The sequence below is a fragment of the Quercus suber genome, unplaced genomic scaffold (genome assembly GCF_002906115.3).
Source record: "Quercus suber isolate HL8 unplaced genomic scaffold, Cork oak 2.0 scaffold_365, whole genome shotgun sequence".
NCBI classification, from domain to species: domain Eukaryota; kingdom Viridiplantae; phylum Streptophyta; class Magnoliopsida; order Fagales; family Fagaceae; genus Quercus; species Quercus suber.
The window spans coordinates 586,909-610,672 of NW_027069817.1; the positions used below are offsets into that span (position 1 = coordinate 586,909).

A 23,764-nucleotide genomic window follows, 5' to 3' on the forward strand; every position below is an offset into this window, starting at 1 on the left:
ATTAAAAGCAGTCATTTTAAACTTGGAGGACTAAAATTGCTAATGGTTTAAAACCAACCAAATAGTTTGACCTAGAATTAACAATTGAGGAGTAAATGACTCTAGTCTGTCTTGAATACACCGCCTGTGGACATTCTCTTAATTAAACCTGGTCGAGAATCAACCATTGTTATATCAAAATTAAAACAAGGAAAATATAAACCAGTTGTCCTCTCTTTTTCTTATTTCAATTAAGAGAGAGTTTTAAATTCATAACATTTTTTTAACAAATTTTAGGTTGTAACTTGTTGCTAATTCTAATTTGAACTCACCATTAAAATTACTTTTTTTTAACCAATAACAGCCAAGTAACAACCTATTACCTAAAATTTATTGTGAAAATATCGTGCATATATCATTTTTCTCTTAAATCGATTCGTATATAGTTGATAGATCCAAGGGAACCATCAAAAAAAAAATTAAATAAAAAAGTAAAGCAAGAAAGACTTGTATTGTCAACCCTGGTATTGAATTAAAATGTGAAAAGCATGCAAAACAGAATGTGTGAGAAACTTTTAAATCACACATATTTATGGCCTGTTTGGATGTTTAAAAAAGGAAGAGGAGTAGAGTAGAGGGAGGGAGAGTAATTCAATTACCTTGTTTGAAAGTTTTTTAAGGAATGAGGGGAAAGAGTTTGGAGGGATTACAACTACCTTTAACCCCTCATTTTTAATTCTCCCAAATTGGAAAGATTTGGAGGGAGAAGAGAGTAGATAAATTATTGATCAAATGAATTTTCCAATTTACCCTTTCTAAATTAACAAAATTACAAACCAGTTATATAAATAATCTTTGTTTGTTTCCTGAGAAAATTTAAGGTGAATGAAAAAAAAAAATTGAATCTCACTATTTCACTGACACATCCGATTTGAACCACTCCACAATCAGACAACAATGAATATCACTCCACAATTAGACATATTACAATGAAAATCACACACACACACACACACACACAAAAAAATACAAAAACATGTTAGCAGCTCAGATCTGAAAAAGACAACAAATCTAGGTTGGTCAAGTGAGAGAGAGTGAAGGGAAAAATAGGTAGAGGGGTTAGAGTGTTGGGTTGAGCAACAACGATGGCGATGGAGGCAGCATCAATTCAAACCCAAACCCCACGCAAGCAAGCAAAAACAGGCCTTCATTGAAGCATTGATCTAAACCCAAAACCCACAAGGCAAAACCCAAAAAGGATTAATCTTCAACTGCCACTGCCGTCATTGCCTTCAAACTTCAAGGATCTGCCATCGCCTTCACAATTGCCATCGCCGTCGAGAGATGGGAGAGAGGAGAGTACTGAGAGATGAAAGAAACATTGGGCAAGAGGCAGAGAGAAGAGAGAGAAAGAGTGATTTTTTTTTAATTAAAGTAGAGAGAGAAAATTACTATAGAATAAAATATATTATTTAATTTTAACAACCGAGCTACAGTAAGTTGGAATAGTGAAACTCAGAAATTCCTGTGAATGAAAATGTTTATTAAATAATTATTTAATTTAACAAATTAATCATAAACTAATGTTGCAAATCCATTTTTAAATAGGAGTAAATTTGTCAATTTAAATTATTTTCTCTTCTTTCCATCCTAATTTTTAAAACATCCAAACAAGAGGAATGGCTAATTACTCACTTCCTCCTTACTAATTTTAAAAATATCCAAATAAGGTAGAGGATAACCATTCTTTTCTACTCTCCTTCTCACTACTCTCCTCCCCTCTACTCTTCTTTGCTCTCCTCTCTCTCTAAACTTCCAAATAGACCATTAGCTTAGAAAACGTGCTAATTATGTTTGCACCGTTAACTTTCCTTATTCAGCTGAAAAGCAAAAGCATGCTTCGTCAAATTCCTTCACTCCATCTATCTCTAGTAACAATTAGCTCCACTACTATATATAGAAATCAATGTCTCGTGAAATGAAGCAGACAGAAGCTTTGGACCATTTATAATGGATTTGAGCAATGAAGTAAGTGCTAGTGAGCTACTTCAAGCTCAAGCCCATATATGGAATCATGCATTCAATTTCATAAACTCAATGTCACTGAAATGTGCAATTCAATTGGGCATACCAGATATCATCCACAACCATGGCCAACCCATGTCTCTTTCCAAGCTTGTCTCTGCACTTCATGTCCACCCTACCAAATCTCACTGCGTCTACCGCCTTATGCGTATCCTAGTTCATTCTGGCTTCTTTGCTAAACAAAAATTTGATGAAAGTGAACAAGAAGAAGAGTATTCTCTTACTCTTGCTTCCCGCCTTCTCCTAAAAGATGAGCCCTTGAGTGCAGCACCGTTTTTTCTTGTCCAAGTCGATCCCATATTGACTAGCACATGGGATTTCTTAGGTACTTGGCTCAGAAACAATGATCCCACCCCATTTGAGATGACACATGGGATGACATTTTGGGATTGTGTGGCTCAAGAACCAAGGTTCACAAACATGTTTTATAATGCCATGCTTAGTGACTCTGAGTTGATCGCGAGGGTTCTGATCAAAGAGTGTAAATGGGTGTTCAAGGGATTAAAGTCCTTGGTGGATGTAGGGGGTGGCACAGGAAATATGGCTATTGCCATTTCAAACGAGTTCCCTGACATTCAGTGTACTGTGTTTGATCTTCCACATGTTGTATCTAACATGCAGGGGACCAACAACTTGGACTTTATTGGAGGGGACATGTTTGAGGCAATACCTCCAGCAAACGCAATTTTACTCAAGGTAGATACAGATGTTTTAAATTCTATCATCGTGATTATTATTAGCTTTTACTTTAGTTTTATGAAGCTTATAGAACTTTATCTCAGGATCCTCTCAATTTTAACTGAAATTAAAAGAGTTCTGTTAAGACAGAGATGCTAACCACACAAAAGCCTCGCGTCTGTACCTGTTGTGGGTAGGCATGAGGGGTTTCGCAATGTGTTGCACCCAGTGGTAGCTCCAGGAATTTTGTTCAAAGTGTTCCTTAAATAGCATAAATTACATAATCTTACTTTTTTTTAGCTTTTAAGTAATTAGATTTGATTCAATGTTATTAACTTTATTTCGTTCTAGCCGTAATGGTCGGAAAATACTGTGCCAGTAAACAAACCGGAATAGTAACCCACCCTATTCCACTTCGAAAAAAATTTCAAGTCATTCCGGTCTATTTCGGGTGTTTCGGGATGTAGCGGTAAATACCGGCCGAAATTCAAGATTCGGCCAGCATGAAGTTTGTGCTTAAAAAAAGATGTTCTTAAAACCAAAACAAATTTGCATTCTGTAAATCAAAAAACCTCAAAACAAAAAAAAATGAAAAGAAAAAAAATGAACAAAGGTACCTGTACAGCTAAAAAAAAATTGTATTGAGAAATTTGAGACTAAAAACTAGAGAAGATGCACTGCTACACTGGTACTGGCAGAAGACACAAAAGTTACGAACAAGGAGGAAGGCAAAACGTAGATGTAAAAGTGTAGATGAAGATATGATAAAATTTAAAAGTATAAAGTGTAAAAATCAATTAGACAGAAGACGTGTGTAGTTAAGAATAAACAAAAAATAATAATTAAAAATGAGAAGTAATATGTGTCTGGTGAGAAAAAATAATACTGTAATAAAAAAATAATAAAAGGTTAAAAGTTATGTTATATTGGGCAGTGTGCTTAGTCGAAAGAATCAAGCCACTATCCAGTCTGTAGTAGTTTTATTATAATTTTTTTTTTTTTTTCAGATTTTAGTTCAAAAAATTTTTTTTTTGAGTTTTTCCTTTTTGCTTAAAAAACCCCAATATATTGTTAAGTTGCTCAAATAATGGAAGAAAATTTAATTTTATTGGTATAAAAAAAATTCAAGGTAGTCCTAAAAAATTTTTTAAAGGTAAATAAATATAAAATTTTAAATTATTATATATATATATATATATATATTTTTTTTTATTTTTTTTTTTTTTTCAAGTCAGGGTGGTCCTAAGACCACCCTGGCCATAAGGTGATGCCGCCACTAGGTGCACCAGTAAGCTAGGCTATCAAGTACTAATGCCATGCTACAAGTGAGTCAATGAATATAGGGTGTTGACACCGTTAGCACCCTATAGGGTGATTTCCAACCATTAAAAAAAAGGGTACCACCAGCTCTAATTCTTGCCATTTCAACATTATACATACTTTATAGTATACGCGATCATGTTTTTATAGATAAAATTTTCTTTTTCTAATGTTATTACAAGCGTCTAAACTGTGGCTTAAACTTCACATTTAGTGGATTCTGCATGACTGGAGCGACGAAGAGTGTATGAAGATATTGAAGCAATGTAGAGAAGCAATTTTGAGCAAAAATAAGGAAGGGAAGGTGATAATCATAGACATGGTCCTTGAAATCCAGGAAATGGACAAGGAGTCAACCGAAACACAATTATGCTTTGATCTGGTGATGATGGTCTACCTAACAGGCAAAGAACGTAACGAAAAAGAATGGAAGAAGCTCTTCTTGGCTGCTGGCTTCAGCCACTATAAGATAACTCCTATTATGGGTCTAAGGTCCCTCATTGAGGTTTACCCTTGAGCCTTGTCAGCAACAGGGTAGTGGTAATGTATTTGCAATCACAATTACTATGTATTATGAATAAATGATGATGTTTCTCCTATCTCTATTTGCAAGTGTTTCCCTAAGTAAATTGTCTTTCGCCTCTCGTTAAGAAGTGATGATTTCATTTCATTTAAATTCTATGTACAACATCTCATTGTATCTAAACAAGAAATTCTCTAATGGGTGAGTGTAGTAGGTTGGTGACTCGCAGAGAGGAGAGGAGTGAGATATTTATCTAGTAATATTTTTAACAAGATTTTTAAAAAGAAATCCCACAAGATTTTTTATTTTACTTACACTTTCTAGATTGAAACTTTTCACAATTTTTAATTATACGTAATCAGAGCACTAACAAACCAAAACACATACGCCAAATTAAGACAAGTCATCTTCTTAATTTGTCTACATATGCCAATGTCACCTTCTGTATTCAATTTCCATTTCTTGTCAACTTAAAACACTTTTTTTAAGTTTTTTATCTTTAAGCAACATCATTGTAATAATTGCAAAACATCACATCAAATCTAAACATCACATGTCAGTGATGGAAAACAAAAAAGTTAAAATTAGGCTAGGCCAATGTTAAGCCCAAATTTAAAATAAAATTTTAACTTAAGGGATAATCTCTATATTTCAACTATTTATTAAATTAAAAATAAAAATAGAACTCCCTTTGTCTTATTATTAAAATATCTTCTTCTTTTTTAATTGTATTTGTATGTAATCAGAGCACTACAAATTAAATGTGTCGTCTAAATTGAGATAGATATTAATTTTTCCACATATGTCATTATCAACTTTTATATTCAATATTTATTTCTTATCACTTCAATTGACACGTGCCAAGCAACACTTACTCTCTTTTTTTTAAAAATCTTTTAGGAAGATCATTGTAATAATTGCAACACATCACATCCAATCTAAAAATATTAGTGATGGAGAAGAATTATTGAAAAAAAAATGTTTATATTAGGCTAGGCCAATTTTTAAATAAAATTTTAACTTAGGAAGATTATTTCTCTAATTTTAACTATTCATAGAAACAAAACAAAAAACAACCCATTTTTTTCTTTGTTTTATTAAAATATTTTTTCCTTTTTTTTTTATTCTTAATTTCTCCCTTTATCCACATACACCGCAACCCACACCACCATATATGCTACCACCCACGCTGAATGCAGCCACCATATTGCAAATTAAGATTATAACCCCATTGCAAGATCATTGGTTCGACACGGGATTTGAGATTGAAAATTGAGAGATTATCATTTGTGTTCTTGTTGAACAACAATAGGTGGATGAAGACCTTGGGCTGATGGAGGTTAGCTTGGAGTTTAAGTTTGCAGTAGAAGATGCAACGCGAGTAGTAGAAAGTGAGAACTGAGACCTTAAGGTGTACAATGAGAGTGGTAGATTGGTCAAATCCAAGACCTTAAGTTGTACAATGTTAAATGGTAAACACGGTAAATGATGGATATTGCACCACCTTAACTTAGACTTATAAAGTTCCGTTAAATATTTACATAGGGGTTTAAAGTTGATTTCTAGACTTAAACCAGATAGTGAAACCCAATTTTTTTGTGGCGTACTCACGGGCCCATGTGTAAAAAAGGCTTATACTGGGTGCCAATCAATCACAAATTATGACACACACTTACCTTTCGCTTAAATTCATGCATTTGTAGATGAGAAGCTCAACAATGTGACATTTCGTCATTTAAATCTTTTCCAAGTATAATAAATTTTAATCTATATCCTTATTTTATTTTTATTTTTATTTTGCCCTTATCATTTGAATATGTAAAAAGACTCTTATTAATTAATTTAACATCAAATATACATATGTGAATCTGAAGAAATCATCAATTAATGATTTAATGTAATAAGTATCTTTTCCCTCCGATTAATAGAACATGCATGAACATTCATAAAATTAAATAAATAAATAACCAGCAACCGCCTTAGGCAGATTGGTACCTCCCAAGCACACATTAAGTGCTTTCGGGTAATCGCATTAGGATTTCTATCCAATATCAATAAATAAGTAACTGCCAATTATGGGACAGTTCCAATGCAAGGTCTATAATAAACAGATAAAAAGGTCGTAGACATCTCATCTAGCTGAACACCAAAACATGCAATTACATGGTATTACTCTTAGCATTATCTTGGCTTATTGCATTTCTTGCTAATGCATAACACAGGTCAAGCTACAATTCCGCAACATAAGCAAATAACGATAAAATTAAATGCAAAAAGTAATGAGATAGATTCTTAGATTTTTAAAAGTATATGAGATAGGTAATGCCACGAAATAAATCTTTTTACACAAGTAGGATCATCAAAGAGTACCGTGAAGGCATATAACAAAGTAATTGGAAGCATCCCAACAAGATGCAAACCTAAAAACAGATAAAAAGAACCTTAAAACTGAAAATCAAACATGTTAATTCTGCATTTCACTGGAACCTGAATAACAGAACCAATGATCAAGCATTAAAAAGACTTAGATGCCTAAGCCTATCTTTTGCGATACAGCACTTCAAAATTTGGCAAAAATCCAGTCACTTGGGGTTCAAAAGGTGCCACCTGATTGGATACTATCTTCCAAAAAATTGAAATTCCATTCATTCTGAAAATCAAGGCCAGTTCCAGAGAGAAAAATGACAGAAGTTGGTCCCTATAGAGAATCCCTTTGTGGCATCAAGTACGTCCCATCCTTGTCCGCAGGAAAGAATCAATTCACCAAAATAATCTGAGCATTGTTCACAGTGAAAAATATAGTCAGTAAATAATCCAACAGGCAGAGCAATATTAAAAAAGAGTATCCTACATTTATTTGTGGCATTGTTCATTCCAAAAATCTGATCAGCTTACTAAATTTTTATTTTCTCTTGGCACACAATCATGAATGACTGCTTTCATTGTGATGAAATTTTATTTTATGCCAATCATACATAAGACCAGCTTGGTGAATCAAAGAGCCCATTTGCCTAATAAAAGCAGAAAGACTATTAATTTGGATAAAGGGATTAGTCCTAGTTTAGAGGAACTAGATCAATACTAATTTACCTCACAAACAGCATAGATCTTTTCTTAGGTTTCTGTAGTAAAACTGACCACTATCAAAGTATTTGTATTTGCACATTTCTAGCAATTACGCAATTTAAACTTAGGTCATTCAATATGTGCGATGAGACCAAGACACATTTTTCATAATGTTTCCCCTGGTTCAACTTATTTCCTTTTTCCTAATCCACGTTTTTAAATATGTATCAATTTTCACATGGGTCCCATCATTCACTGTGAGCTGAAAAAAAAAAAAAAAAAAAACACATTCACAATGTTTCCACAGGTTCATCCTATTAACTATTACCTGATTGGGAAAACAGTAGTGCCTTCCACCATAAAAATTGGAGAGTGGGTTGGGGGGTGGGGTTGCTGTTTTGGTAAGCTAATAAACACTAGTTAAAATACATAAACATTGAGAACCCCCATATATCGTATTATAGTGTGCATTGTGGCAGGCCTTTCCTATCACAGCACTCTCATCTCTCTAACCATTCTTTCTTACCTTATAGGCATGATAAAGGTCACATGCCTCAAAATCAACCTCAAATGTGCCATTCACAGCATCTCCATATTGTCCAATGCATTGGGCACAGCAATTTTATACTCCAATACACTGCATTGCTGCCCATTAATTTCATATATATAATATATCCCAAACCAAAGCCAGATCCCAGCATTACCAAAAACCCAGATATATATTTTCAACCCATAAACAGGGCAAAACCCAAGTGGGGGATTTCCGTTGAATTTGATTCAATTTGCAATGAGAGGAATAAGATGATGACATTAGAATTTAGAAGGCTAGATACATTACAGACCAGAAGTTGACAGAGGAACTACATATCAAACTAAGATTAGAAAAACTACTAAGGAATTGGGATCCAAGACTTTAATAAGTTAGCTGAGAAAATATTGGATGAAACCCCAACCCCTTAAAAAGTCTCATCTGTACCCAAAATCAACCTCAATTCAAGACGTCAATATACAAATTTTACATATAAACCACACATAATCAAAGCCATACTTCTAACAACAAAATATTCCAAAGAAGAAAATGTTACAAAAAATTAATTTATATCTATGAAAAGAAACACACTAAACTTGATTTAAAAAAGACAGAAAGAAGCGACTAAAGCTACATTATTGTACAAGATCTCAACATCCCAAATCAAGCGGCTGTAAAACGAAAAAAAACGAACGGAATAGGAGGAAATGGAAACAAAAACTAGGAATAAAGGCCTCTGATGCTTTTAGGGAATGTTCAGAGGGGGCTGGCTTCGCTACCTTCCTATTAGTGAACTCAAACAAGTCACATAATCAGTTTGTTATTTCATTCTCTCATTTGCATCAAGAGTTGCCAACCACATCTTTTTCATCATAGACATTTTTTTTCCTATAACAAATTTATCTATATTAAAAAACAATACATAAGCCCCTTCTTATCAAGGACACAATGAGACTAAATTTACAGAAGTCCGAAGGACTACTCCCATTCAAAGTAACCCAGATTAAAAGAGTCCCAACAAACTTGGATTTCACCCCTTCCACTCCCATCTCTAGACCTTCAAATATATTTCTATTCCATTCTCTCCCTACTTCCCATCAAAAACATTATCTCTGATCTCACCCTTTTCTGGAACCCCTCTATTCTCATTCTTTTCCTTTCAATACGTTGTCCTAGCAACCTTCGTCACTCAAAAACTGCATCATTGGTCCCACTAGAGTTCATCCCACACTAATTGTTTCAAATTCCAAATTCCACCTCATCTAATTCCATTATAAACATCAACCAAACCTGATTCAATATGAACCACTGCAGCTCATAACTTGAGCACATCCACTATTCTCTAAAAGACTAACCAAATACACACCATAACAAAGTACCCTGCCACCCGAGGTTATTATAGAGTTCACTCTTATCCTTATCTTATCATATGCTTACGTTAACTAATTATCTATTATATTTCATCACATTAAATTTCCCTTTCATGTCATTCAGGTCAGAGGAACCTGTTGAACATATGAATATGTACATTCTTTAACAAGTATGCATAGAGATAGAGAATTAAATTACAGACACAATGCATGACAATTCTAACTCTCTCATGTCTCAACATCATCCATACAGCATAATGGCCACTCATGTTTTGCTACTTAAAAAATAAATAAATAAATAAATAAAAATTGCAACCTTAAGTAGCATCTAGACCTTTTCTCAATGATTCATCATAAGAAAAATGCCAACAAAGAATAACCCACTATTCTAGATCCTTATGTATTGTTGTTCAATCAAGTAGCAATACCACTCCTATAAAAAATAAATAAATAAAGAGTAGCAATACCACTTGCCAAGAGCTTTGTAGCTCAGTGGCATAGCCTGCTCTCTTTTATTAGGAGAACCAGGTTTCAAATTCCTCTCCCTGATTGTAGAAAAGTGGCAATACCAACAGGTAACACTCCAAAAAACAAATTAAGGCCACTGAAAATATTTCTAAACACAAATCTTTCTTGCCCATGCTCTCTAGTCTCCTCAACTCCTTCCACCAATTAAAATTGCACACTGATTACCCCCCTTCCAAAAAAAAAAAAAATAACAAACAATATCTCTTTTCAAACCATATTCCTGTCCTATTCAAAACCATGCTGCATAACATGTTCTACATTAAATATCCAATAAAGGATCAAGTGGTGAACCTTATTTATGCCAAAAAAGAACATTTCTTTAAAAAGTCAATGCAACAAGTACCAAAAAAAAAAATTCAATCAAAAAATTTACAGAAATAAGAAGACAAAAATTGAATAAACATCGACAAAAATGAGCAAAGAACCATACCATCCACTCGAACCAGGCCGGCTTCTACTCGATCTTGGTCGATTCGCCATTCCCAGCTCCGATTCATCACCCCTCATCATCCTCTCATACCCACCACCCGATTTGGGCCGCCCATCCTCTCCGAACCTACCCGGAGACCCGAAATTGTTCCGCCCCGATTCCCTGACCCGGACCACATCCGGTCCAATCCGCTCCTCCCTCCCTGAAAAACCAGGCCTAAGATGCGGAGGCACAAATTTGTCCGGCTTCGGAGACGTGACCACACCCACCACCTCCTTGTCCCTCTCAAAGCTCGGAACCGATGACAGAGCAGGAGAACCGGAACCGGTACTACCCAACGGACGAAGAGAAATCTGGTCCGAACCGGGTTCAGACCGGGTCCGATCAGGGATCAGCTGGCTTTGCTGGGGCTGTGGGGAAAGAGGTTGCGGTGGTGGTGGTGGTGGTGATGGAGTGGTGATGGGTTTGGGCTTGGATGTGGGTGTGGGTGTGGGTCGGGTCAGGACCAACATGCGGCCATGGGTCTTGGGAGAAGAGATTGCAGAGTAAGAGGGTGAAGAAGAAGAAGAAGAAGAAGAAGATGGGTTTTTGATGGGTTTGGAGTTCGGATTGGAATTGGAAGGAAGGGTTTTCTCGTAGATCTGATTGAAGTTAATGGAGGTATACTTGTTGGTTTTTGCCATCCACCACTACTTTTTTGCTTTTTTTTCCTTTGTTTTTGGGATCTTGAACTTGACAATGATCTGAACAGAACAGAATGGAATGAAGGTTGGGGGTATATTGTTTCCTGTTTTGATTATAGTTTTTGTGTTTTCTACTTTTTACGTTTTCGTTTTGTTATTGTTTTTGTTTTGTGTTTTACTCCTACGTTTTCGTTTGTTTTTTTGTTTTTTTTGTTTTTTTTAATTTCAGTGGATGGCCTCTTGTTTTTATTAAGATGGGTGGAATCTCAAGTGGTTGCGTCACTGACGTGGCGAAGATCGGAATGAGCTACAACAAATTTGCTGTTTTTAGAACTCTATGTTCTAAAAACTATATATAGATTTAGTAATAATATTTAGGACTATCCATCAACCCATCGACCCGACACACCCGCCTGACCCAGTCCGATCTGAAGGCCATCAAGCGGATCCAATTGTCCATACGGATCGAATGCAGGTCAATTAATTTTAAATTTCAGTTTTATGGGTTGGTTTCAGGTTCCTTGACTTCTAACCTGTGTAAACTGACCCGTTCGACCCAGAATTTTTGGAAGAAAAAAAACATAGATTACACGCTTGTTTCAAAAAATTCTCACTGGTTCTAGGGTTCCAAAAAATTCTTTCTCACTTTCTCTAATCTCTCACTCTCCCTTTCTCTGAACTCTCTCTCAAATCCCTAACCCTAGCATCTCTGCTACCACCATCGCCAAGGTGAGCCTCATCGCCGCCCCTAATCCTAGCCTCCTTGCTGACGTCGTCCAGTTGGCCCTACTGCACCATCGTTGATTCAAAGTTTTCATTGCACTCACCACTCTTGGTTGAGTCTCAAACTCCACAAGCCTCCTCTGATCTACTTGAAATATTCTTTTGAGACTCTGATCTGTGCAATTTGATGGTGGGTTAGTTAAAATGTTTTCTTTAAAAAAAAAATTGTACTGATCTTGTGATGGATGTGTTGGTGGTGGGGGAGGGAGTGGCGGTGTTGGTGCTAGCTTAATCTTCTCTCTATTTTTTGTTTTAGTCTCATAGATATGGGTTTTTGGTTTGGATTTTGATTCCCTTTTTTTTTTTTAAGATTCTTCTGGTTTTTTATTCATTTTAGACTTTTAGTCATAGATCTGAGTTTTTGGTTTGGATTTTGATTTCTTTGTTCTAGGAAAAAAAAAAAAAAAAAAAACTTTTCTAAGTTCTGGGTTTTGATTTCATTTTAGTCTCATAGATTTGGGGTTTTCGGTTTTGTTGTTGATTTCTTTGTTCTGGGTTCTGAAATCTATGTTATGCCTAAGACCCAAAATCACCAATCGAATCCGACCTGCTCAACCGATGACTCGTGCCATCAAGCTCGACCCAAACGTTCGGTCGACCACAAGTCCATTTTTCGTTTACCCAACTTAATCAGGTCGGTTGCGAGTCAAACCCAACTCAACCCGACCCGTGGATAGCCCTAATAATATTTATTGAAAAGAAGAAATATATATATATATATATATATCCTAGCATCTGAGCACTCACTCAGAGGCTTTTCTATTTTTTGGGTAAATTTTAATAATTTGCATCCATTATAATTTAGGATTACACATTTTTCAATCACAAAAAATACCTAGAAGTGTGATGAGTATTATGCATTTGTGAGTGAAATAATTTTTTCATCACACCCTTAGAGCTTTAGAATGAAGCAACCAAGGAAAAGAATTTCACATATAAAACTGAAGCTAAAGGTTTACAACAAATAACAAAAGAAATATCGAATTTTTCATCTCCATGCTTCCCAAAAAGAAAAAAACTTTTGGGGCATCCAAAATGTTCTCTCCAACTCTCAATATACCTTCTTAGGACCAGCAAAACTTGACTTCCTTTGCAATATTTTACAAATCAAATTTCTCTTTCAAACAAGAAATAAACTGGCCCATGTGTACTCTCAGTCCCCATTTCAAGCCAAACTTCTCCCAAAAAAAAAAAAATCTTTTCCTTTTACCTTGATAGTTCTAAACACGAAATTTGATCCAAATCAAATATTTACAGCTATATCCACCCACGAATTATATACTTTCCAATTAAACCATGGGTCAATCACAACCAAAAAGAATATTTTATGTTTCCCCATTTTTGTAAGAGATTTAAGACTAAATGGAGAGAGAAATGAGTGTTTTTGCTGAGTTGAGCCAACCTGACCAAGGTATAGGGGGGGGGGGTGGACCGGCAAAGAGAAATGGTTGGAATTTTGTTTTGTTTTACTTGGGTTGGGGTTGGGGTTAAGTGAATTTGGTGACTTTGGCTGGTCATGTGACATGCACATGGTCTAGGACAGATGTTAGCTTCACATGCTGCCACGTAACACTGTCTGCAGTAACTCCTACAAACATGTTTGTAGGAAATCCTTGTCCTTTATAAAATGAGAGTCTTTTAACAATTTATCTGATACATGGTCGGTAGAGACTAAGATATTCTAGGGTTTCAACCCCCTTACCAATGAAACATATAATTTTAATTTTTTTAATTTCATTGGGAGTCTTTTAACAATTTATCTGATACATGGTCGCTAGAGACTAAGATATTCTAGGGTTTCAACCCCCTTACCAATGAAACATATAATTTTAATTTTTTTAATTTCATTGGGAAGTTTAGATAATCCATTTTACAGAGTGTTCTCTTCTGAATTAGAAGTAGAAAAAAAAAATGGAACAAGTAATTTGGGGCAATATTATGAGAAGGACTACTAACACATGGCTGCGTATCATAGTAAGTATGGTAGGTCTGTGTCTAAGAAAGATCCTAGCATCAAGTACATAAACATGTCCTATGTTTCCGAGGAGAATCAAAGCTATTTTATATATGCCGTTGTTCCCCATACAAATTTGCAAGATTTGTTTTGAATGTCACTTTGGAACTCATTCTCTTAGTATGGGATGGGGATTTATACCAATGGAACTCGGTTTGGAAGACAATTTGGAAGACACTTATGCAACTTTGTGATGTTGTGGGTATTTTCGGGGACAATGGCATTTGCAATGAGCAGAATGTTTCTCTTTGTGATTGCCTTGAAGGATTCAATCAAAGGATCCAAAAAGTTAGAACTTATCCTACTGCAGTAGTGGGTGTGAGAGAAGAAACCTTTTTCAATGCTCAAATGACAACTTTCTCATGATATCCATCATGCGCTTTACAAGAGCACAACAACATCCAGCTGTCAAAACCATTGAAGAATGCAGATTAAATTGTGTAAGCGACTGTTACTGTGGAGCTTCTCTTACAATAATGGATATTTAATTTACGAAGGAAAACTTGTGCATCTCTGGTCACCCTCATCTAATAATGAGTTAATTGGAGACATTCATCTAATAATGAGTTAATTGGAGATATTCATCTTCACATCTCAGCATTTGATGAAATGGGAAGTTGAAGTAAAACCAAAAATTCAAGAAAGGTTGCTTGGATTATTGGAGTTCTACTCTTTCTTCGCCTCATTTTCATTGTATTGGGAGTATTTTGGAGGAGACATTCCATTGGTGTACAAGTGGATTCTTCTTTGATCGTGTTTAAGTATAAGGATTTACACAAAGCAACAAAAAATTTATTGCACAAAAAATATTGTTGCTATAATTTATTACAACAAAATATTTGTTGTGAAACGTTACCGCAACAGTATGACCACTTGTTAGATTCTAAACATTTAGAACAATTAGCAAACTGTAAGCACAAACTTGTCTAGATATAGATCTTAGAGTCTATAGAGTTTATTAGACAATGCTCAAGGTACTACAAGTCAAAATACAAGAACATTCAAGCTACAGAAAAGAGAGTTCAAATTCAGTGAAAGCTGACCGATCGAAAATCACATACATGAAATTTCTACAAAACTCTATTTTAGCTCAGTCCAAACCCTGCTTAAACATTTTGGGTTTCAAGTGAAACACTTCTAGTATATAAAGGAAAACCCTAACTATGTTTTTAGACCTCTTAGGCTGTGTTTGGTTCTCGTAAAATATTTTCCAGAAAATAAATATTTTTCGGAAATACTATTTTCGGGAAAAGGAATATGTATTCAGGCTGTTTGGCTACCTCGGAATTCGTTTTATGAAAAATCAATTATGGTGTTTGGTTTGTTCAATCATTTTACAGAAAATACTTTCCGTTTTACAGAAAATCAATTCTCATGTTTGGTTCGGTCAAACATTTTACAAAAAATGGAATGCGTTTTTTACGGAAAATCAATTCCCATGTTTGGTTTGTGGATCATTTTACGGAAAATATGAAATGCCTTACAAATTCAAGCACTTGCATTACCTATACAAACCTATAACAGTACAAAACTAATCATCCACTTCAACATCAAAAATAATCATCCAAATTCAAACACCTGCATTGCCTAGACATATCTGTAACAGTACAAAAATAATCATCTACTTCAACATCAAAAATAATCATTTGAATATACCCATAAAATTTATATAAAAACAGCCACATCAATCGTTCACCATTGGCATTACACCTCCATGGTGTACAAAAATGATACCTACTCGTAGTATCTGAATAGTACAAATACATAATTTGGGCAATTGTATCGTCCCAATAATACAAAAGACTACATATATAATACAAATGGTAGGTCAATATTAGTACTACAACAAAAGTTAATTCCTAAAGCTACCGTTACAGTCAACATGAAATAGACAACTCAAAGTTGTAAGAACAAAAAACCATCCAACCACAGCTTTCTCAACCTAGCATTCTTGGCTAGAAATCCTCGTGCTGCCTTTTCATTTTCACAAAGATGGTCAAACGCAGTTGTGAGCATGTCTTCACTATACCCATCCGCCATCATAGCCATGACCTCATTGTAAAGAGCTGTGTAATCCACTGGGCCCCGATTGATTTCTTTCAAAGCCATAACTATTTCCTTCAGTTGATCAGACAGATCAGTCAGCACACTATCATCAGCATTAGAAGGTGCACGCCCTCTTTTGCGAGACTTGGAAATTCCCGACCCAGTGGTGGATGACTCGATTGCATTCTTCCCTTTCTTAACCACACATTCCTCTACATTGTATGCAACAAACTCAGCACTGTCCCCATTGTCTAGCTCATTCTCAATATCCACATAGGACTTAGAAAAGCCACCCATGGCTGTGTCCTTCCCCACAACAATAGCTAATTCATCATAGATCTCAATTTTTTTTGTTTAGATACTCCGCACGCTTTCGATGCGCCTGTAAGGGAAAAAAGAACGTATAATAACAATGCAATAATCACTTCACTCATAAATTCAATATTCAGTTCAATATAGATGCCATTAAATGATTTAGGTTAGTGATAAACAAAAAAATCTGTTAAGGAACAGGAGACATAACTCATGATTTTCAAGATAAGTACAACAGAAAATACAATGCACAAATGCTAAGACCAGATTTTACAATAGATCCACACATGAAACTTATATTTGAATAACCTTATAAAAGCAATGGAATCCTAAAAAGAATGACACTATAAATTTCATATAAAAGGAAAAAACATATATTATCATTTATATTAAGAAAATATAGTTGGAAGCCATACCATGACTTCTTCTTGGTATGTCTTCACGTCGCATGTTATCATTTTTAGGTTATCATCCAAGCCAAAACCACTCTTCTTTCTAAGAGTCTGAATAGTTGACCACTTAGTCCTTAGAGTCCGCATCCGATTGTCAACATAGGAGGGGTGGCACTCAACTGCAAATTAGGCAATTATCTCCTTTGCTACAAGAGCAAAGGAGCCTGCCTTGAAGGTGCTAGATGGCTTGTTGCCCTTTGCAGCCTCCTGCGCAAGTATCCTAAGTATCATTTCATGCATAGGCGACAGCCACTTGAACTGCTTGCTGCTGCTCACCTTCTCTTTGGCCTTTGACATTACTACATATGAAAATTGTATAGTGAGAGTAGCATTTAAAAATGAGAGTAGCATTTAGTAATTACGCTCGAAATATGAACAACAAATCAAACATACATACAACCACGCTTATAAATGTGCACAACAGAATGAAACATGCTAACACTAGAAATGACAATGTAATACCATCAAATAACAATGTAATGCTAAAAATACCTTTTTATTACACCACTAGAAGTCTATAGTAAATACATTGTCTTTACCAAAAAAAAAAACACATATTACAATCATAGAAATCTAAATAAAGTACTACTCTCCACTCCTGGTATAATCAGGCCACATAGCTTGGCATATCTCATCTCTCTTAGCATTCCACGATCTACTGTCTTCAACAAGCTCCCGACATGACTGTGTTTCTTGTTGGGGGTCACTAGACTCTACTCGGTTCATTACATCTTCCATAATATGGTCATTTGGTTCAACCCCCATAATGTGATTATGAACTACACAACATGTTAACACTAATTTCACTTAGGTTTCAAAAGACCAAAATGGTTCTGCATCCAACACTCGAAAACGTTTCTTCAACACTCTAAACCCTCGCTCAATGGTAGTTCTCAATGAAGAGTGTCAAAGGTTGAACAATTCTTGCTCATTTTCAGGAGGACGATCACTAAACTCTTTCAAGTGATATCGCACACTCCGATAAGATGACAATATTCCATTTTTATTACCATACCCAGCATCACCCTAAGATAATATTTACCTGCATATATTCAAAAATAAAACCAAATCACTACTATGCTTAGGAAAACGCACAATATTTATTAAACTAATAAACCAAAAAGGTGAAGTAATCGTATAATACCATCGGGAATTGAAAATCCCCCTGGCCTAGTAAATGCATCATTTAACACACGTGAATCATGTGCACTGTCTTCCCATCCAACCAATACATAAGTAAACTTTAAGTCAAAACTAATGGCAGCTAACACATTTTGCGTGGTTCCATCTTTGCGACCACAAAATCTTCCTTGTATTTCAGGTGGCACAGATGTACGAACATGTGTATCATCTATTGCTCCAACACAATCCTAATTTTCGACAGACATAATGGTTTAAAATTACACAAATCTTCACAATTTACAAAAATACGCAAGTCGCAATATTTACCTTAAAATATGGGTAGAACCTTCTGCTATTCCTTATCTCTAGGGGTGTATCTTTTCTATGCAATCTTATTAGAGTTCTATATAATTTCATGACCCGCCTAAGGATGACCTTGAAGTATCTATGAACAGTTTCAGTTGATCTATAGATCCAACTACCCATTACACTAAACCTCACATTATGACTAATAATGTGTAAGAAAATGAACACTTGCTCCGTAACAGACATATGAATAGTCAGGCGTACGTGCTCTCCCTCAGTGAGGATGTGACATAAGTGGTGGAAAGCTATAGGTTTCATCCTAATTTGATTCACACAATGTCTCTCACTTCCATGCAAAATACTATTTATGTATTCCTCTCTCTCAGCTGCATGATTAACATAAGGCGCCCTAGGCAGTTGTCTACGTCTACACCACAATTCCCTTAATAATGCAACCCCCACAAGGAGGATAGATGCAACTGAAGCAAGAATTGTAGCTTTGGTTTTTTTCTTCATCTAAAAAATCACAAACACTGTGGTCTAAGAGGTATGTAAACAAACATGCTATTGATTACACTATAAATAAAAGCAGCCATAAACAGAAAACATCCAAACCACATTGATAACAAGTACCAAAATTTTTATGCACATATATTTCTGTATAATTGTAACATCAACAACGTACACAATATAATACCGTCACAATCAATATTTACACCTATGAACAAATCACATTGCATTCTATTTCTGTATAACTGTAACATCAACAATGTAATATTTGCTTGATAGGCACTTCCCATTTTATTATGTTTGCCTTTGAGAAAAATGAAGGTTGCAAACTCAAGACAATTCGGAATTAGTTTTTGGAACACAAAGGGATTACTATAATTCAAGAAAACCAAGTTTATAATATATTGATATCGTTTAGATTTATATAGTTATATGGAATTTCTCAAGTATCTGTTATTATTGAGTGAAATTGTTAAAAAAACAGATATGTTAGGTGTCATTTAAGTTGAAATGACTAGAATTTATAAATTAGGGAACTCAAAATGGTGAATGAATTGCATTTTCTTGTTACCTTAGAAAACACTGAACAAGGGTTTCCAAAAAAAGAAAAAACACAAAACAATAACTAAGACAAAAGTTGAAGAAATAGATGTGTTTTAACCCATTTTCCACAACCAACATCAAATTTCACAACTTATAGAACAACAATAGCCACATCAAATTTGTACCGAATAACCAACTCTCACCACAACAACTATTTTTACATCAAATTTGTACCCAAACCCACGATACCCACATCAAATTTTTGCAACCCACTCAACATCAGCTACACCCAATACTCATTATCAACCAAATAAAAATGGTGAAATTTCAGTCATAGCCCAAAAAATATATATATAATAATAATAATAAAAAAGCTAAATAAGGGGAAAATAAAAAAGGACATGGTTGTCGGCGGTGGAAGGTTGGGTTTCAAAAAGAGATGAAGGAGGGATGAAGGTTGGGTTGTTTATGGGTTTGAGGGTGGGTCAGCTTTTTCATTCTCTATATTTTTGGTGTGTGGATCGTAGTTATATGGATCAGATTGAGAAATGAAGTGATGAGAGGGTGGATCGGACTGAGAATGAGGGTGGATCGGACTGAGAAAGGAGCTATATGGATCGGACTGAGAAATGGAAAAGGGAAACTCATCGTGCGTGGAGAGGATCGACTGCGTGAGGGAGATGGTGGAGCTCAGTGTATGGATCGAAGCTTAGAGCTTAGAGCTTGGAGCTTAGAGCTCGTCGGTGTGTGGATCGGAGCTTGGAGAGCACTTGCTAGTTCGAGTGCATGTGAGAGAGCTCAGACGGAAATTGTTTGAAGTGAAAATGAGAACTAAAATGGTTTTCCGCCTTGGTCCCTTTATTTTACGGTCAACATTGAAAATATTTTTAGTTTGACCCAATTTTCCGGACCAACCAAATAGCTTATTTTACAGAAAAGCATTTCTGAAATTAGTTTGAAGTCAAAACAAACACAGCCTAAGAGACTTTGGAGATGCTCTTGTGAGATCTAAAAGGTATGGTGTCTTCCTCTATCAAAGTCACTACCGTAAATACCATTAGAACCGGTAGATCTGAAGTTGCTGCAACAAAATCAAAAATAGCTAATGATTTAAACCTTCAAGAGTGGTCTTGGACTCACAAACTGGAGAGTTTGTGTTGCTAAACCTTTAAGTGTGATCTCAAAGTCACAAACGTGGGAGTTTGTGTGCTACAAATCCAAGAAGAGAAGGAGTCCGTGGATTCGAAACTTGCACATGGTCGTATCAGTAAATTACTACATGAGGTAACAATAGATTTTGGATTAAATCTGATTGTAAAAACTTCAATTCTCTTATAGTGAATTTACTTTACCTTGAGGATAGTTAGGTCAAATCCTCCCCAGATTTTTACTTTAAAATGGTTCGTTTCATCGGTTTTCCTAGGTTATCATATCGTGGTGTTATTTACTTTTTCGCTTTTATGCATGATATGATATATGCTTGTTTAACCTAAATCTAAATAATAAACCTAATAATCAACTTGGTTAATTAATTAGGTTAAACAGTCTGTTTTAAGGGGTCTAAATGAACAAACACCACCCAAGGCAATATTAAGGGAGAAAGCACACAACAATGAGGAAAATTTTGGAAATAAAAAATTATAGCGTGAAAAGTTGCAAGTTAACTACCTAATAAGAGAGGACGTATCCACCAAAAGCAAACTCTGCCTCCACCAAAAGAAAAACAATTCCAGTATCACTTGGAAGGTGTAAAATTACCTTATCAAAATCACATCAAAATCAAGACCTAAAGCATAAAAAGTTGCCAAAACAATACATTTTCTTTAGAAAATTTTAGCTCATAAAAACATTGCAAGTACACGCAGATTTGAGTTGTGTATTCTACAAAGTGTTAGATATCTATTGGAATTATCATAGACAAAACATTGAAAAATTTTCTAAATCATAAAATTTTACACACAAAAAACTAAGTTTAATCCTAAAATTTCAATAAGCAAATATAAAGAAATTAACAAAAACTCAATCTAAATCCACAATATCACTCAGTAAGCAAATCCAAAACCCTAAAGCTTCCATAATCCAATCACTCATCAACAATGTAAGGTTGAATGTAATCAACCATCTTGTTGGCTTTATTCCGTGCCAAATTTGCTTGTATTTTAGCATTTAGTAACCTTGTATTTATGTGAGAATCTTGTAAGGGTAGTGTATGAAAGAGTGTGAAGAAATGCTCAAGATTGTGCAAATAAACAAGGACTCATGACTAGATCTCGCGAGTGGCTTGTGGCTTGCAAGTCGCTAGAAGTTGTACACGTGTCAAGCATGCCAGAAGCTGAAGAGTCGTGCCAGCTATCGCACTACAGGACAAAAGTCCCAAGCTGGCTAGGCCGTTAGCTCGCGGCTTGAACTCGCGACTCAATCAAGTCACGAGGCCAAGTCACCAACTTGCCCTGTTTGGCAAAAACTAATGTTTCACATTTCATTCTCACCCTAGTATAAATACCCCTCATTCTCACGAAATTTAGAGAGTTTCCAGAGAGAATTTTGAGAGAGAAACCCTAGAGAAAACAATATTGCCTCATCCACAATCTTCACCTAAGAGACCCTTCAAATTCCTCTACTATCTTCCTCTCCATTGATACATCCTTGAGAGGTTCTTGACCAAATTCTTTTCCCACCACACCCACATCTGTGAGAAGGTTGTTTTGGTGCTAAGGGAAGCTGTTTAGAAAGGACTAATGACTATTGGTTGATGCTATAGGTTATAGCGGAATCCGGTAAGCTAGAAAAGAAAAAGGTTCGGCATAACCTCGTTGGAGCAGGAAGCTTAGAGAGCTTAGGTATTTGGGTAGATTAGGCTTGGAGGGTCTATTGCTGTTCATGTATCCCAACTACATTTTCTAGTGGATTATTTACCGCTTGGAGGCCGGCGAAGAGGTTTTATGCCGAGAGCTTCAGTTTCCTCTTCGATAACACATCGTGTGTTGTCCTTGTGTTTGCATCTCTCTTCCCTTTATCTTTATCATTTAATTACTGCTGTGATTGTGATTATTTATGGTCTAGATTGTTTATTAATTCTGTTATAAACTTGTTATCATTTTCCGCACATACATTGTTTGATATAAAACTTGAATTGGTAATTTGTTGTATGGGAGTCTAAACATTCATAGTGTTTTCAATGCTATTTGAACTTTCAATTGGTATCAGAACGGATGCACTTGTTGTGGTTTAATCACCCTAGTGCGATCCTTGACCCTACATTGAGATGGATAAGTCTCAATCTTTAAATGTGCCATCATTTTTGGATGGAAATAATTATGCTTTTTGGAAAGTCTGAATGAGGGCATTTTTATGTTCTATTGATGATGCTGTGTGAGATGCTGTTGAATTTGGTTAAACTAAGCCAGAGGCTGCCAAATCCACCTAGGATAAGGTAGCACTTGCGACGACTAATGCTAATAGTAAAACCTTGAATGCTATTTTTTGTGGTGTCTCTCCAGAAAAATTTCACAGAATTTCATATATCACCGTTGCTAAGAAAGCATGAGAGATTTTGGAAACTACCTATAAAGGAACAAAGAAGGTGAAAGACACAAAACTACAGATGTTGACCACTCGCTTTGAGGAGCTCAAGATGAGCGAGGATGAGTCCTTCGACTCTTTTTATAGTAAATTGAACGAGGTGGTTGTCATCAAATTCAATTTGGGAGAAAAGACGGAGGATTCTAAAATTGTAAGGAAGATCCTTCGATCACTACCGGAAAGTTTTCGTGCCAAAGTAACAGCTATTGAAGAGAGCAAAGATCTTGACGACATTAAAGTTCAAGAGCTAGTTAGTTCTTTGCAGACATATGAATTGTCTCTACCTATGCAAAAGAAGAGCAAATCTCTTGCTCTTAAAACAATTGATGAGAGAGTGGTATCTCATGACTCTTCAAAAGAGGATGCAGTAGATAAAGATGTGGCGTATCTTGTAAAGAAATTCCGAAAATTCTTGAAACTCAAGAACGGTGGGAAATTTGGTGACAAAGAAAAATTTCAGAGTTCTGGGAAGGAGAATAAAGAATTCCTAAGGAAAGATGGTAGAGATTCCTAATCTTCTCAAGAAACCACGTGTTTCGAGTGTAATAGACATGGACACTTCAAAAAGGAATGTCCCAACTATTTGAGGTCAAAGGGCAAGGTCTATGCCACTACTCTGAGTGACTCAGATTCGTCGAATTCTGATTCAGAGGAAAGTTGTGATGGAGAAGAAAACTACTTTGCAATCATGATCATTGCATATATGGAATCCTTAGATGATTTGGGTACACTTGTGAAGGAGCTTGGTGAGCACTCTGATTTGGAGTCTATTGGAATAGTTGAGGAGTCTGAAGATGAGGAAGTTGGAGAAACAGTGGGACTGCAAGAGACTTACAACTTACTCCTTGAGAAGACCGGTGAATATGCTAAGGTGGCTAATGCAACCATTAAGAAGATGAAGAA

At 35.6% G+C, this 23,764-nt stretch overlaps 2 protein-coding genes across 2 annotated transcripts; one reads left to right on the forward strand and one right to left on the reverse strand.

Annotated features, from left to right (window-relative positions):
* The first annotated feature begins 1,924 nt into the window (after positions 1-1,924).
* On the forward strand, positions 1,925-4,802 carry LOC112015373 (trans-resveratrol di-O-methyltransferase). The gene is made up of 2 exons (XM_024047776.2): positions 1,925-2,760; positions 4,277-4,802. Exons 1-2 carry the CDS (start codon positions 1,990-1,992, stop codon positions 4,577-4,579), a joined length of 1,074 nt encoding a protein of 357 aa, XP_023903544.1. The 5' UTR covers positions 1,925-1,989; the 3' UTR covers positions 4,580-4,802.
* Positions 4,803-6,848: 2,046 nt separating this feature from the next.
* Positions 6,849-11,403, reverse strand: LOC112015377 (proline-rich receptor-like protein kinase PERK8). The gene is made up of 2 exons (XM_024047781.2): positions 10,509-11,403; positions 6,849-7,358 (listed from the first exon to the last, which is right to left on the reverse strand). Coding segments are annotated over exons 1-2 (684 nt in total). The 5' UTR covers positions 11,192-11,403; the 3' UTR covers positions 6,849-7,357.
* Positions 11,404-23,764: the final 12,361 nt, after the last annotated feature.